The sequence below is a fragment of the Mixophyes fleayi genome, chromosome 6 (assembly GCF_038048845.1).
Source record: "Mixophyes fleayi isolate aMixFle1 chromosome 6, aMixFle1.hap1, whole genome shotgun sequence".
Taxonomy (NCBI): domain Eukaryota; kingdom Metazoa; phylum Chordata; class Amphibia; order Anura; family Limnodynastidae; genus Mixophyes; species Mixophyes fleayi.
The window spans coordinates 143,973,771-143,988,277 of NC_134407.1; the positions used below are offsets into that span (position 1 = coordinate 143,973,771).

General features: G+C 45.6%; 1 protein-coding gene across 1 annotated transcript in view; it reads left to right on the forward strand.

Annotated features, from left to right (window-relative positions):
- Positions 1-14,507, forward strand: part of LOC142094480 (peroxidasin homolog) — a 62,516-nt gene that overhangs the window by 40,861 nt on the left and 7,148 nt on the right. Inside the window, exons 11-15 of the mRNA XM_075176680.1 lie at positions 832-948; positions 7,652-7,810; positions 7,928-8,030; positions 8,151-8,308; positions 12,376-13,876. Coding sequence (XP_075032781.1) covers positions 832-948; positions 7,652-7,810; positions 7,928-8,030; positions 8,151-8,308; positions 12,376-13,876 — 2,038 coding nt within the window. The remainder of the gene's footprint in view (positions 1-831; positions 949-7,651; positions 7,811-7,927; positions 8,031-8,150; positions 8,309-12,375; positions 13,877-14,507) is intronic.

The following is a 14,507-nucleotide window of genomic DNA, read 5'->3' on the forward strand; positions in this document are numbered from 1 at the left end:
GGGGGTTTCTGGAGACTCAGAAACCCCCCCTGCGTGCGCCACTGGGTTTATGCGCTTTCTTACTGCCTGCAAACTTTATTTTTGTTTGGTTTTTTTGTGAAGTTTAAGTGCAGCTAAAGCAATCTTTCCTCAAATATCCTTTGAAATACTAATGGGTTGTTGCTGGCTAGCTTATGAATGAATTGCCAGCAGATAGAATTTCTTTATATTGTACCTGCCACCTGCACACATTGGAGTCAGCCATTTTGTGGGTCGGAACAATATGATAAAATGGCCTATCAATTCTCTTTGTGCCTTAAGCACGTCACTAGTGAATTTATAGGCTGCTTTCTCCTAAATATTGGTTCAGCCCACAAAATGGCTGCCTAGAATCAGAGGCGGATCTAGACTATTGATATACTCGGGGCGATTTTAGCGGGGGCAAATTTAGGCCCCGCCCCCTTTCTGATTTCTACTGCTGCTGGCGGCTACACACCATGTGCAGGTCCGCTCGGCAGTGGCAGTGTGCTGTCCCGCTGCTCTGATTGTGTTTAAAACACAATCAGAGCAGCCGGGCAGCATGCTGTCACTACCGAACAGACCTGCACAGTGTGCAGCTGTCGGCAGCAAGCCCCTGCTAGGGGGAAGCGATCGCCCCGATCGCCCCAACCTGGATCCGCCACTGCCTAGAATTCATGCAGCCGGCGTTTAGACTTTCAGTTTTAGCTTGAAAATAGATTCATTAGATTGTATAAGTTAAATATGGTCTGCTCACCCTGTGACAGCCAGCTGTGGTACAAAACTCCCAGAAATTCTCCTTTTGTACTCTCTTTTTTTGATTTTTGTATTTAGAAGGGCAAAAGTTTACAGTGGTTCCCATTGACCAGACCATGACTGAAGGTCAGGATGCACAGTTTCCCTGTTCGGCCAGTGGACGTCCTGTTCCAGTTATAACTTGGACAAAAGCAGGTAGTGCACATTGTAATCTCCATCTGGTTTATTGTGACCCTTTACAAACCAGCCATTTGCTAACCAAATTGTCATTACTTCAAGCAATTTTGAAAGTTAATTTTCTTTATTAATCCTGCATCTCTCTGGCAGTCCTTGCACAGACTGCATTTTATCCTTCTGTTTCTCGTCTCAAATACTCAAAGATGCTGCACTCTTCTACACCTCTTTACTACACCTATATACATTATTAATTTATTATTATTATTAATTTTTATTTATAGGGCGTCACAAGGTGTCTGTGGCGCCGTACAGGGACAAAAACGAATTACAATACAAGGTGAGACAGCACAGTACAGTAAACATAAAGCACAGTAACTCAGTAAGCTCAATGCACAGCTAGTGAGGGCGGGGGGAGTATCCGCAAATGACGGGGCCCAAAAGGAGGGCGCGGAAGACAGGGAGACCCCCAGAGGGGGGAGGAGGGCCGTCGAGGAGGAGGGCAAAGTAGCTGGAGAGCAGAGTTAGAAGTGGTGGAAACAGGAGGAGAGATGGCCCTGCTCAGAGGAGCGTACAATCTAAGGGGAGGGGTGGACAGACGGAGAAACGCAGGGGAGAGAGGGAGAGTAGAGGGACGGAGGCAGGGAAAGGGAAAAAAGGGGGAGAGGCAGAGGATAAGGTAGGTAGTTAAGTGGGAGACTGGAAGGCTTTAAGAAAAAGGTGGGTTTTTAAAGCCCGTTTGAAACTGGACAGGTTAGGGGAAGTCCTGATGGAGGGAGGGAGCTTGTTCCAGTGGAGGGGGGCAGCGCGGGCAAAGTCTTGGAATACGCGCGTGGGAGGAGGTGATGAGGGGGGAAGATAGGCGACAGTCATTGGCAGATCGGAGAGGACGGGATGGAGCGTGAATAGATAGGAGTGTGGAGATGTAGGATGCAGTGGCGTTGGCGAGGGCCTTGTATGTAAGAGTGAGGAGCTTGAACAGAGTTGTTTAGGGGAAGGGGAGCCAGTGGAGGGATTGGTAGAGGGGGGAGACAGAAGAGAAGCTGCGAGAAAGGAAGATAAGCCTAGCGGCTGCGTTAAGTACAGATCGAAGGGGAGCGAGATGAGAGAGGGGGAGGCTAGTAAGGAGGAGGTTGCAGTAGTCCAAGCGGGAGATGATCAGAGAGTAAATAAGGCATTTGGTGGCATCTTGGGAGAGGAAGGGCCAGATGCGAGCGATGTTACGCAGCTGGAAGCGGCAGGATTTAGCAAGAGAGAGGATATGGGGTCCAAAGGAGAGAGAGGAGTCGAGGGTGACACCAAGGCAGCGAAATTGGGGGACAGAGGAGATAGAGGAGTTGTCGACAGTGATGGAGAGGTCGACAGGGGATGAGGTATGGGGGGGGAGGAAAAACTATCAGCTCGGTTTTGGCGAGGTTGAGTTTGAGGAATCGAGAGGACATCCAGGAGGAGATGGCAGAGAGGCAGGCGGACACCCTAGAGAGGAGGGAGGGAGAGAGATCAGGAGAGGAGAGGTATAGTTGAGTGTCGTCAGCATAAAGGTGGTAGTTGAAGCCGAAGGAGCTGATGAGTTCACCCAGGGAGGAGGTGTATAGAGAGAAGAGTTAGGGGCCCAGAACAGAGCCCTGGGGGACCCCGACTGGAAGGGTGGACGGGGGGGAGAGAGACTCAGTGGTGGTGACAGAGAAGGATCGGTCAGCGAGGTAAGAGGTGAACCAGGACAGGACAGGGCCAGAGAGGCAGAGAGACTGGAGGGTGTGGAGGAGGAGGGGGTGGTCAACGGTGTCGAAGGCTGCAGAGAGGTCAAGGAGGATGAGAAGGGAGAAGTGGCCCCTGGCTTTAAGCAGAGAGGAGGTCATTGGTGACTTTAGCCAGGGCAGTTTCAGTGGAGTGAAGGGGGCGGAAACCAGACTGGAGAGGATCAAGGAGGGAATGTTCAGAAAGGTAGGAGGTGAGACGGCTGCAGACGAGCCTCTCGAGAATTTTGGAGGCAAAGGGGAGAAGAGATATGGGGCGATAGTTCGAGAGAGAAGTGGGGTCGAGATTAGGCTTCTTAAGAATGGGGGATACGAGAGCATGTTTGAAGGAGGAGGGGAAGATGCCGCAGGAGAGGGAGAGATTAAAGAGGTGAGCGAGGTGGGAGCAGGTGGTGGGGGAAAGGGAGCGAAGTAGGTGGGAGGGGATGGGATCCAGGGGACAGGTAGTAGGGGGGAGGAAGAAATGAGAGAGTGGACTTCCTCGCCCCTGGTGGGGCGGAAGGAGTTGAGGGGAAGGTGTTTAGGGGGGAGAACGGAAGAGTGGGAGGGGTAGAAGAGAGAGTGGAGGAGGAGATTTCAAGTCGGATGGCCTCAATTTTAGAGGAGAAAAAGGAGGCGAAGTCGGAGGCAGTCAGGGAGGAGAGGGTGGGGGGAGGGGAGGGGGCCAGGAAAGTGCTGAAGGTGGCAAAGAGGCGGCGGGGGTTAGAGGACTGGGAAGAGATGAGGGATTTAAAGAAAGATTGTTTGGCGAGAGAAAGGGCAGAGCTGTAGGATGAAAGGATGAATTTAAAGTGGAGGAAGTCAGCCAGGGAGCGAGATTTTCTCCAGTGACGTTCGGCGGTACGGGAGCATTTTTGGAGGAAGTGGGTAAATTTGGAGTGCCAGGGTTGGGGTTTGGAGCAGCGGGGGTGGACGGAGTGGGCAGGGGCGACTGCATCCAGAGCGGAGGTGAGGATTTGATTGTAGAGGGAGACCGCCTGGTTGGGGCAGGCCTGGGAGGAAAGGGGAGAAAAGAGGGTATCGAGAGAGGAGGACAGAGAGACAGGGTCGAGAGCATCGAGGTTGCGTATGGACAGAGTAGGTCTGGGCAGGGGGAGGGGAGCAGGAGAAGAGGAGAGGAAGAAGGAGAGGAGATGGTGGTCAGATAGAGGAAAGGGAGAGATGGAGAAGTCAGAGAGATTACAAAGGTAGGAGAAGACAAGATCAAGCGAGTGACCAAGGCAGTGGGTAGAGGAGGAGGTCCATTGGGTGAGACCAAGGGAGGAAGAGAGGGTGAGCAGTTTGCTGGAAGCAGGGTCGGTGGGGTTGTCGATGGGGAAGTTAAAGTCACCGAGAATGATTGAGGGGAGGTCGGAGGAGAGGTGGTGAGGAAGCCAGGCAGCAAAGTTGTCAAGGAAGAGGGAGGTGGGGCCAGGGGGGCGGTAGATGACAGTGACGTGGAGGTGGATGGGGTAGAAGAGGCGGATGGAGTGGGCTTCGAAGGAGGAGAAGGAGAGGGAGGGTTCAGGGGGAATGACACGAAAAGTACAGGTGGAGGAAAGGAGGAGGCCCACTCCACCACCTGGGCGGGCACCAGGCCTGGCGGAGTGGGTGAAGGAGAGGCCACCATAGGAGAGGGCAGCGGGGGAGGCAGTGTCAGAGTCGGAGAGCCAGGTTTCAGTAATGGCAAGAAGGTTAAAGGAGCTGGATAGAAAGAGGTCGTGGACAGCAGTCATCTTGTTGCGGACGGATCTGGCATTCCAGAGGGCACAGGAGAAAGGGGGAGAGGAGAGGGGGGAGATGGGGATAAGGTTAGCAAGATGAGCAGCGCGCGGGGAGGGCGGGGAGGAACTAGAGGGGTGTGGCAGAGGGAGAGTATGGGTATGGAGTGAGAGCGGGGAGGCATAGTAGGAAGGGAGAGTAACAGAACAGTGAGAAAATGGGGACAGTAAAAACAGGTAAGAACAATGGCAGGAAGACAATGACAAGGTGGAAGACAATAACGAGATTAGGGCGTGGAAGGCATGGAGCAATAGTGCAATGAGATAATAAGGACAATGAAGACAGGTAATAAAATTAACAGGTAAAAAGTAATTACTGGTAAATATGGAGTCAGGAAAACAAAATAATGGCATATAAAATAATAGGATAGTAATAGGTAAAAAGTAGTTACAGGTAAATATAAAATCAGGAATCCAAAATAGTGGCATATAAAATAATAGGATAGTAATAGGTAGAAAGTAGTTACAGGTAAATATAAAATCAGGAAAACAAAATAATGGCAGATAAAATAATAGCAGGTAAAAATAATCACAGATAAGGATAGTTACATGTAAAATAGACCAGGTACCAGTCGACTCTACGGTGCAGGCAAGGGGATGAAGCAGGGTCACGGTGAGGAGGACGGTTCAGTGGAGAAAAGTAGTAAGAAGAACCTAGAGTTGCTTGGGAGCAGGACAAAGATGAGATCCAAGCTGAGGGGGAGAGGCAGAGACACAGTTCCAGGGAGCTGAGAGGGTGAGGCAGAGTCACATTTCCAGGGGGCTGAGGCAGAGTCCAGGGAGTATCAGTTCCAGGGAGCTAAGGGGGTGAGGCAGAGTCCAGGGAGTTTCAGATCCAGGGAGAAGGTTGTGGAGAGTTAGGGGGCTTTAAGTACATCCATAAATATGCTCTTTGACTCAAATAAAGTGCAATATATTTGTTTCTCATTCTACAATATGGCGTACACAGATGGTTGGTTATGTTCTTCCACCTTGGAGGGTGGTGCAGGGGACAAAGTGGAATCTTCCACACCCTTGCACCTACTTCAATAACAACTACTTATTGTGAAACTATTTGTGCACAACTTATGTTATACCAGAGACTTTATTTGCCATTGGTCATAGTCGTTTATATTATTTCATTACCAGTATTGGTGTACACATTTATTTAGTGACATAGGTCAATTCTAAACATTGGATAATCCAGGACACCACAGTAGGGAATAGTTCCTTCTTCCCACAGAACAGGTTTAAGCTAATCAATTTTTGACTCCAGAGATAATTTCATCTCTCAGGCAGTAAGCAGTCCTTGGACTAGCTATAAAGCTATATGGTTTCTTCAGGAACTTCAGAACCAAAAACAAGTCCATCTGGGCTTCAAAGAGGACAAGCTCAAAGTCTTCTGACATAGGCAAATCCAACTGACTAGCTGGTGGGTCCTGGGGCTTAGGTAGTGCTAACTCGCCTGCTCCTCTTCAGTAATGCATATTGTCCCTTGGTATCCAACCTGCGGTTGTCAACATGGTCACATGGTAGTACCAGACATTATTCTAGAAGATCCCTTCAAGATTATTCATGTTCACACTCTACTACAAGCACCAAAAAGCCTACTATGACAGTCCATGTGCTCCTGGAGTTGGCAGTCATCTGTCTAGTTCTGTAATGTAAGGGGAAGGGCCTTTTATATGGAACTCTTTTTGGTGCCCAAAACAATGGTTCCTAAGAAATACATTTTCTCCTTCAAGTTATCAGGTCCTGGGACCTAGGGGTATATCTCACCATGATAATTTAAGAGAAAGGGTCTTGGTGATTCAGAGATTGACACTATGCTGCATGTGCAGAAGTCTTTCTTCTCCTGCATCTGTCTGGAGATTGTTTCTCATGCCAGATGAAGTACATTCTCCCACAAAATAACTGCACTTTATTTTTCAGAAACACAGAGAGGTCATATGCACATTGCATTTATTCATTACAAATAAGATAACTGGTTAAGATGAGGGAACACCCATTGCTTGCATTCCATTACACTTTCATTATTACAGGAGCTGCATTTTTCTAAAATTGTGCATGGGGTGCAGTGAATTCTCACAGCCTGTTTGTAATGTTCAATGTTGCTAATATATGGGTGCCAAGTAGGTGGTCAGACTCCCAGAAAGCAAGGTTACTTCCCAGGTATGGTAGATGTGCTCTTAATCCTCCAGATAATGCCCTTTCTCTTTATTAACTACATGTGAAGCTGCATTCTTGTTTTTGACAATCCCATTGTAATGCTTCTAATTACTCTATAACTGCTGCTTTGGCTCAGACCCTATCTCAGCTGATCTCTGCTTTGTAGGGATGGGCTTTCTGCCAAACGTTTAACAACTGCCAAAACTCAGCAGGCTATAAAGCACATGATAGAGTATCATGTCCTAAGAAGACGGCACTTAAAGGAGATCTATTGCCTACATATACAGTGAAGGCAACCATTTTTTGAGCTGAAACTGTTTTCATGAGATTTAGAGTCCATCATCCTGTTCTCTAGAAAATGCAATTACATGAATATGTAGAATGCACTGAGGCGATAGACGGTAGTCTGCACTCCGTATACTAGGTATTTACAGAACACAATAGCCCCTGCTCTTTGAACTGAAGATAGAAACGGAATATACTAGACAAACCGGTTTTAGGCCAAATATGCGTTCTCATGAAAAAAGGTCAAACAAACAGTGAAATCCCTTTCATGAGAATGCAGCCAATTCAGTAGCAACTGGGAAGGCTGTGTTGGAAGGCTGGAGGCAGATATGTTCTAAAACTGAAGGGTGGTTGAAAGAAATGTGTGGGAGGTTGGGGGGAGGGGGACTAATATGTTGCAGGAAAGGGATGTGGCCTGATCACATCCTCTCATGCCCTGTCATTTCTCTAGGAACCAGTGACATCACTAAGGCACAAAATGCATGCCGACTGACTCCTAGTGGATTTTCGTGAAGCATTCCCATGTATATAGGTTGGACCCACACAATGGCTGCCTCCAGTGTGTGTGCGTGATGATTATATTTTAGCTATAACATTTCTGCAGCTCGCTTCATTTAAATGGTGCAGTTAATAGTTGACTGAATGAATGGGAGTATAACATTATGCTTTTCTTTCCATACAAATAAAAAATGTTGCATATATTATCGGGTCTGTCAATACCTGTTATTGATAAAGGCTGAGTACTGCGCTAATGCTGCTAGTGTTTCTCACTAGGAGAGGAATTGCCAAATGATGGAAGATTCATAACTCTTGAATCGGGAACACTCCAGATCCTGAGGGTCGTACTTCAGGATGAGGGTCCATATGAGTGTCATGCCACTAGTTCCATTGGGGTTAGCTCCGTCTCAGTACAGCTTTACATTCATCCACAAGGTAATACTGTTGGCAATCCCATAAACAACTTCTGTAAAAGTTGGTTTCACCTATACCACACCTGACCAATAGATTCTGAGACATTGTTTGATAAGAGATACATCTGTTTCCTGTCAGAATTAATGCGAGTTGGAGATGCCTATGTGGAGAAGTCCTTGCAAGAAGCTATCCAAAGTGTGAACATCAGCTTCAACGCAACCCACAGACATTTGTTCAGCTGGTAGGAGAACCACACAAGGGTGTCTGCTTGGTGGGCAATGGGTCCACTGCTTTGAAAACAAAGACTGAATGTGACAGTATTACTAAATATATACAAAAGTCAGGCTTTGTCTTTACACAGGCTCCCCAAATCATCAAGTGACCTCTTTGCCCTTTCCCGTTACCCCCGATATCCTCAGGCTGTTGAGAGTGTAAGAGCAGCAGAAATCCTGGAAAGGACACTGGAATTAATAGAGCAGCGTATACAGCAAGGAGTTCCCAAATATCTCAACAGCACAAGTATGTGATCCTGATACAAGCGATAGTGACTGGTTGCTTTAGTGGTGATATTTTCAAAGTGTCAAATTAAATCATAACACATTTATCAGCATAGCACTGTTGAGCACAATAGATAAATGCATTTGACGGACCTGGTGCAGTTTTTGTAAGGTGTCTCTTTTAAATTATTTTTTTGTGTCCAATGAGAGCTCCCACTTCGACATAAGTTGTTGGTTGGTTTGATGTTGCTTTTTTGTATGGTCAATGTGAGCTTGAAATTGTCTGCTCTGTATATTTTCCTCACATGTGCTATTTTGAGGGTTTTTTTTCACCTGCATGCAGAGAAGCAAAGTCTGACATATTTTAGGAGACTAATGTGATTTTTAGGTTGGCTCACAGTAGTGGCACCATTAATTAAATTTCAAATTAATACTACAGTTCTACATTTATCAAGTGTTACATTAGGGAACACAGGACAATGGATATAAACTCTGCCTCCAAAGAGGTTGGATTCTAAGGAAAATATTACAATCCCTTCCTAATCCTGCAGGCCAAACCCACAGACATGACACTGGGAACTCTGTTTATACTTTGGTGGACAAGCCCAGTCCAATTGGCTTGTCAATATTTTTTCACATTTTCTTAACTCATAGACAAGAGGGAGGGACAGGCTTAAATCCTTGTTCAGGCAAAGGTCCAACTGGATTACCTCCATACTTGAATGTGCCTAAGTAACGCCAGCTCTCCTCTACTGCTCTCCCTTCCACAAACACAAAGGGGTCCTTCGCACACTCCTGCTGCTGACTCACTGTTTGTCTCTTTCTTCTGAGGCTCTTGTGGTTGCTGCTACAGCTCTTTGGGAACATGAATGTTGCTGCTCGTTTGGGCACTCCTCTGAGTGGATATGTTACAGGTCTTGAGCAGACTGTGGTGACACGACAAAAGACTGCAGTGCACACAATAAAAACTCTGGCATAATATTTGTCCCAAAGAAGAATCTTCCTGGCACAAAGCTCCTCCTGGCTTGTTCCCTATTTTGCCTGTGAAAACTGGAAGGCTATGCTATTCTATGGACAGAATGAGCTATTCTGCACCTCTGGCGTGCATTCCTACCCCACATTACCAACTGCTAGTTGCAATGCTGATGCCAGTTCCTGCATGGGTGAACCAGCCTGGGCAGAAGTCTCTTGGCAGTCTTTCCAAGCTGTGATAAATTCACTGTTAAATCACCTGTCAGAAAGGGATGTCCTAGATCAGACTCTAAAAAACGACTCCCCACCTCTTCCTCAAAGTCTAAGTTTAAAGTTGTCTTCAGTATTTTATTAATATGGCGCTACAGAATCCGCAGAGTCGCTCAATGAACAAAAAACAAACAACACAATATACAGATAAGTAGGGGACAAGAGAAACAACAGAATCAGTAAAAGTCAATACATGAGACCATAGAGAAAGCAACTCTATAAGAAGACACAAATAGAACAAAGGAGACATTGCAAAGAGGATTAAGAGATGGCCAAACTTGTGAGAGTTAACATTCCTTAGAATTAGGGATGTAAACAGATACCATGAGGTGTTGACAAGTGAGGAGGAGAGGCGAAGGTCATTGACAGAATGAATTATGTGAGAAGGGGAGTATTTCTTAATAAAGTTGGGGATGTGGGAGGGGGAGGCCTTAAAGCTTTATTAGTGAGGGTCTGCAAATTGTATTCTGGTGGGAATGGTGAGCCAATAGAAGGCTTTGCAGTAAGAATCCTAAAATGTCAAACAAACGGGGGCGCCTTCTTGGTGCATTATCCAAGATAAAATGGTTTTATTGATGAGAACGTTTGCACATACCAGATAAAAGAAAAATACAGGCATAGATCACAAGATCAGCTGACTCCTAATCTTCTGCAAATGGACACCATATGGGGAGCAGCTCTTTTGGACATTGATCCATGGATGTGGTCTTCAAGCTCGCTTTTCCAACTTAGGCTCTGCATTGTCCAATATCATTGAATGCTATTGATTGTAACAATATTTCTCACAGCAATATATTATATTGATCTGCGCCGGTGACTTTACATGTAGGAGTCTTGCTAAAGGAGACTATTTCCTTTTATCATATTCCTAAGGTTGTTAACCCAATCATGTTAGGTCTTCCCTAGCCTCGCCAACACTCTCCAATGCTGAAATAGCAAATTTGAAGGTATTGGGGCCTTGCTATCATCATAGTCTACAAAAGGTGGTTCCTCATTGCTATTAGCCTTCTCTCCACCAGTATGGACCATATTTAACCTCCCAGTCTTCCTTCTTTTCTGATTTTTTTTCAGAAAGCAAAACAACTTCCCCACCACTAATGTGATTTTGATATAGATCTTCTATCTGTTAAGACTCCCCCCATGGACATGTTTACCTGCTTCTTGCCATCAAATTGGCTGTAGAAGAGTGGAGGCTTACGTTTCAGCTCTGTCCTTCGACTACTCTGATTTTGAACCCTCTTTGGAAGGTAAACCTATTTTGGATACCAACTGCATTCTGCCTGTCACACCTTCCCTACCCCTAATCCTCCATATGGGAAACTGTTTATCCCTCTGGACCTTCGTCACCAGTTCTTACGCTGTGCTCATGCCTCCCAAGTCATGCATGTATTAAGAAGTCCAAAAAGTTAATTGTCCAGAGCTAATTGTGGTCTTGGTTCCAGGATGTGAAGGAATTTGCCTCGGCTTGTTCAATTTGTGCATAAATTACTTCAGTAGAGAGCTCTCAATCCTTTATTCCCACTGACAATCTCAAAACGACCTTAAACCCATCCATTAATAAACTTGATCACTGCTTTACCCTCATGGAAAGGCTTTTACACCAACTGGATAGTTACAAACCTTTTCTTTAAAGCAGCCCATTTAGTTTCTTTCAAGGGTCCACTCTCAGCTACCACGCTGACTTCTCTCTTAGTTAAAAAATTATATTGATTACACGACTGCCCCAGGAGAATGCATCAGAACATGGAAACCAGTTTGTATCTAAATTCATGAGGACATTTTAAAAGAAAATAAATATTAATATCAACTTATCACCCTATCTTCCACAATCTAACTGACCAAGAAATGATTCAAGATCTCGAGAAATTCTTAAGATTGTACATTTCAGTGAACAAGGATGATTGAGTTGACATAATACCCTGAGCAGAATTTGCCCAGAACCATCATTCTCACAAAACCTGTCCTGCTTCTGAGCAGCAGGTGAATGGCACTTCTGGGTCTTCATACTTGCAGCCAGCAGGCCGCTAACATCATTAATTTAACCTCTCTACCTCCATAAAGGTGTTTTTCAATCTCCTTTTCATTGCACCACTGAATGTGGCCCCATGTGGTGGCAATTCCCCATTCCTAAATTAGAAGGTGGGTTAATCAAACCTCCTTGTGGTGCCAAATTAAGGACTGTTAAGTTTTGTCCTATTTTGAACCAGAGCCATTTCATCAACTTCATGAGGACTTTCTGTTTCAAAGTGGAATAGGTGCATTGGTGGAGACCATGGAACAAAGCCAGAAAAGTCATTTTCTGCACCAAAACTAAAGAGAACCCCTGGGGGCTGATCAACCAGGAACAGCTATGTGTACGCTGGCTGTATTCTCCTCCATGAATTGGGCCTTGATGAGAAGAAACCCAGGTAGGAGATTCACTGGCTTCTTATAGTTTATACACCACCACCATTACCATCGCTTTCAACTTTTATTAACAAACTTGCAGTAGCTGATAAGCCAAATAGAAGCAGCACAAATTGGAAGTGCTGGTGCTAAGAGCAAATTGAAGGAACAGCTGACGTGAGACTCAGATGGGATGTGTGTGTGTAAGCGTCTTCAATATCCATGGAAGAAAGATACTACTGTGCATGGCCTGCAGGAGGACAGGTTTTAGTTTTATTTCTCACTTGTGTCAAACATAATGAAAGCAGGGCTTGTACTCACTTGTCCTGTGTCCCCCAGCCTGTATATTAGAGAGACATTTAATGGTAAGTACAAAATCTTTTTTTTCCCCTTAGACCTTTTAAATTGAGTTCTTATTTAGTGGTTTTGAATTGATTAGTGATTTCAATTTTATCTATGCAGGCTACCACTATAGTGAGCTGGTCTCCCCTCACTACATCAGCATGATCGCCAATGTGTCTGGCTGCACTGCTCAAAGACAGGTCCCTAACTGCTCCGATATCTGTTTCCACCAACGGTACCGCACCCACGATGGCACCTGTAACAACCTGCAACACCCAACATGGGGGGCATCACTCACTGCCTTCCAACGTCTGCTTAAACCCAAGTACCAGAATGGATTCAATCTTCCCCGTGGACTTGGTGCCTCAGAGTCTGGGGTCCTTCCTTTACCTCTTCCCCGTCTGGTGTCCACAACCATGATTGGCACAGAAACTATTACTGCAGATTCCCAGTACACACACATGCTCATGCAATGGGGACAGTTTCTGGACCATGATCTGGATCAAACTATACCAGCCCTCAGTATGTCCCGATTCTCAGATGCTGTGCCTTGCAGCCAGGTGTGTACTAATGACCCTCCCTGCTTTCCCATCAGTATACCTGAGAATGATCCTCGTGTGAGCAATGGGCGCTGTATGTTCTTTGCACGATCAAGTCCAGTTTGTGGGAGTGGAGTGACTTCCCTTCTTCTGGACTCTGCCTATTATCGAGAGCAGGTAAACTTGATTACCTCCTACCTGGATGCCTCTAATGTCTATGGAAGTACTGAGCAGGAATCCCAAGAGCTCAGAGATCTTCATAACCAGAAGGGGATGCTGAAGGTTGGCCGAATGGTGTTTAGTTCGGGAAAGAACCTGATGCCTCCTGCCAATGGACCACCTACAGAATGTATGAGAGATGAACAAGAAAGCTCAATTCCTTGCTTTCTGGCAGGAGATCACCGTGCTAATGAGCAGCTTGGCCTTACGTCCATGCACACATTGTGGTTCCGGGAACATAATCGTATCTCAGAGCATCTATTAAAGCTTAATCCTCACTGGAATGGGGACAAGGTCTACCATGAAGCTAGGAAATTAGTGGGTGCTCAAATGCAGCACATTACATACGGCCACTGGCTTCCTAAAATCTTTGGAGAAACTGGAATGAGCATGTTGGGGGAATACAGAGGCTATGACCCCAATATCAATAGTGCTATTTTTAATGCATTTGCCACTGCTGCTTTCCGATTTGGGCACACATTGATTAACCCCATTCTCCATAGACTAAATGAAAGCTTTCAACCCATCCAGCAAGGGCCCCTCCCACTGCACAAAATCTTTTTCAGTCCATACAGGCTACTACAGGAGGGAGGGATAGATCCTGTACTGCGTGGACTCTTTGGGGTTCCTGGAAAGATGAGGGACCCCACAGAGCTGCTTAACCTGGAACTTACAGAGAAGCTTTTCTCCGCTGTGCATTCAGTGGCTTTAGACCTTGCTGCAATTAATATCCAGCGCGGTCGAGACCATGGTATCCCACCTTACAATGACTACCGTGTCTTCTGCAATCTCACTTCAGCTAAGGACTTTGAAGACCTAAAATATGAGATCAAAAACCGGGATGTAAGGCAGAAGCTTCGCAGGTAAGGAGATTTCTACTATGATGTTCTTTTCAGAACGAGAACTGGAGTTTTGCATTCAGTGTTGATTTATAATAGGAGAGTATGATGCTCTTACAGCCTGGGGTCTAGACCTTTGCCATTCAAACTTGTTTGTACTATGAAAGTATGTGGTTTATGGTTTATATTAATACACTGGGTTTAGGGCAGTGATGGGCATCAGGTGGCTCCGAGCCTTCACGTGCCACCCCAGTCTCCTTCCTGCTTTATTTTCAAATTTGTTATAGCTTCTAACATATATTTATAATGCCTGCTGATATGTTATTAAAGATATGTGTCTCTTTCTTTGATTTAAATGCATTTTGGAGATTGAGCGTAATGTGTGTCCCTTTTGACTACTAGAGGGCCGCCCAATCGGCCGTTGAAGTGTATCAGGTTGCCTATTACTGGTTTAGGGGCTGCTATGTGATGACTGTTTAAATCTAAAGTTGGTTAGTGTGAATATTAAAAAAATAGTGGTTCAGCTGAAACAAAAAAAGTAAAGAACATAACTGTAGAGTAGTAGTAGTCTGCCACTATTTGCACCACAAACTTATGTGTCATAATATTGGGTTTGATCATCTTGGGCTTCATTAAACAGACACAAGTTCACTTG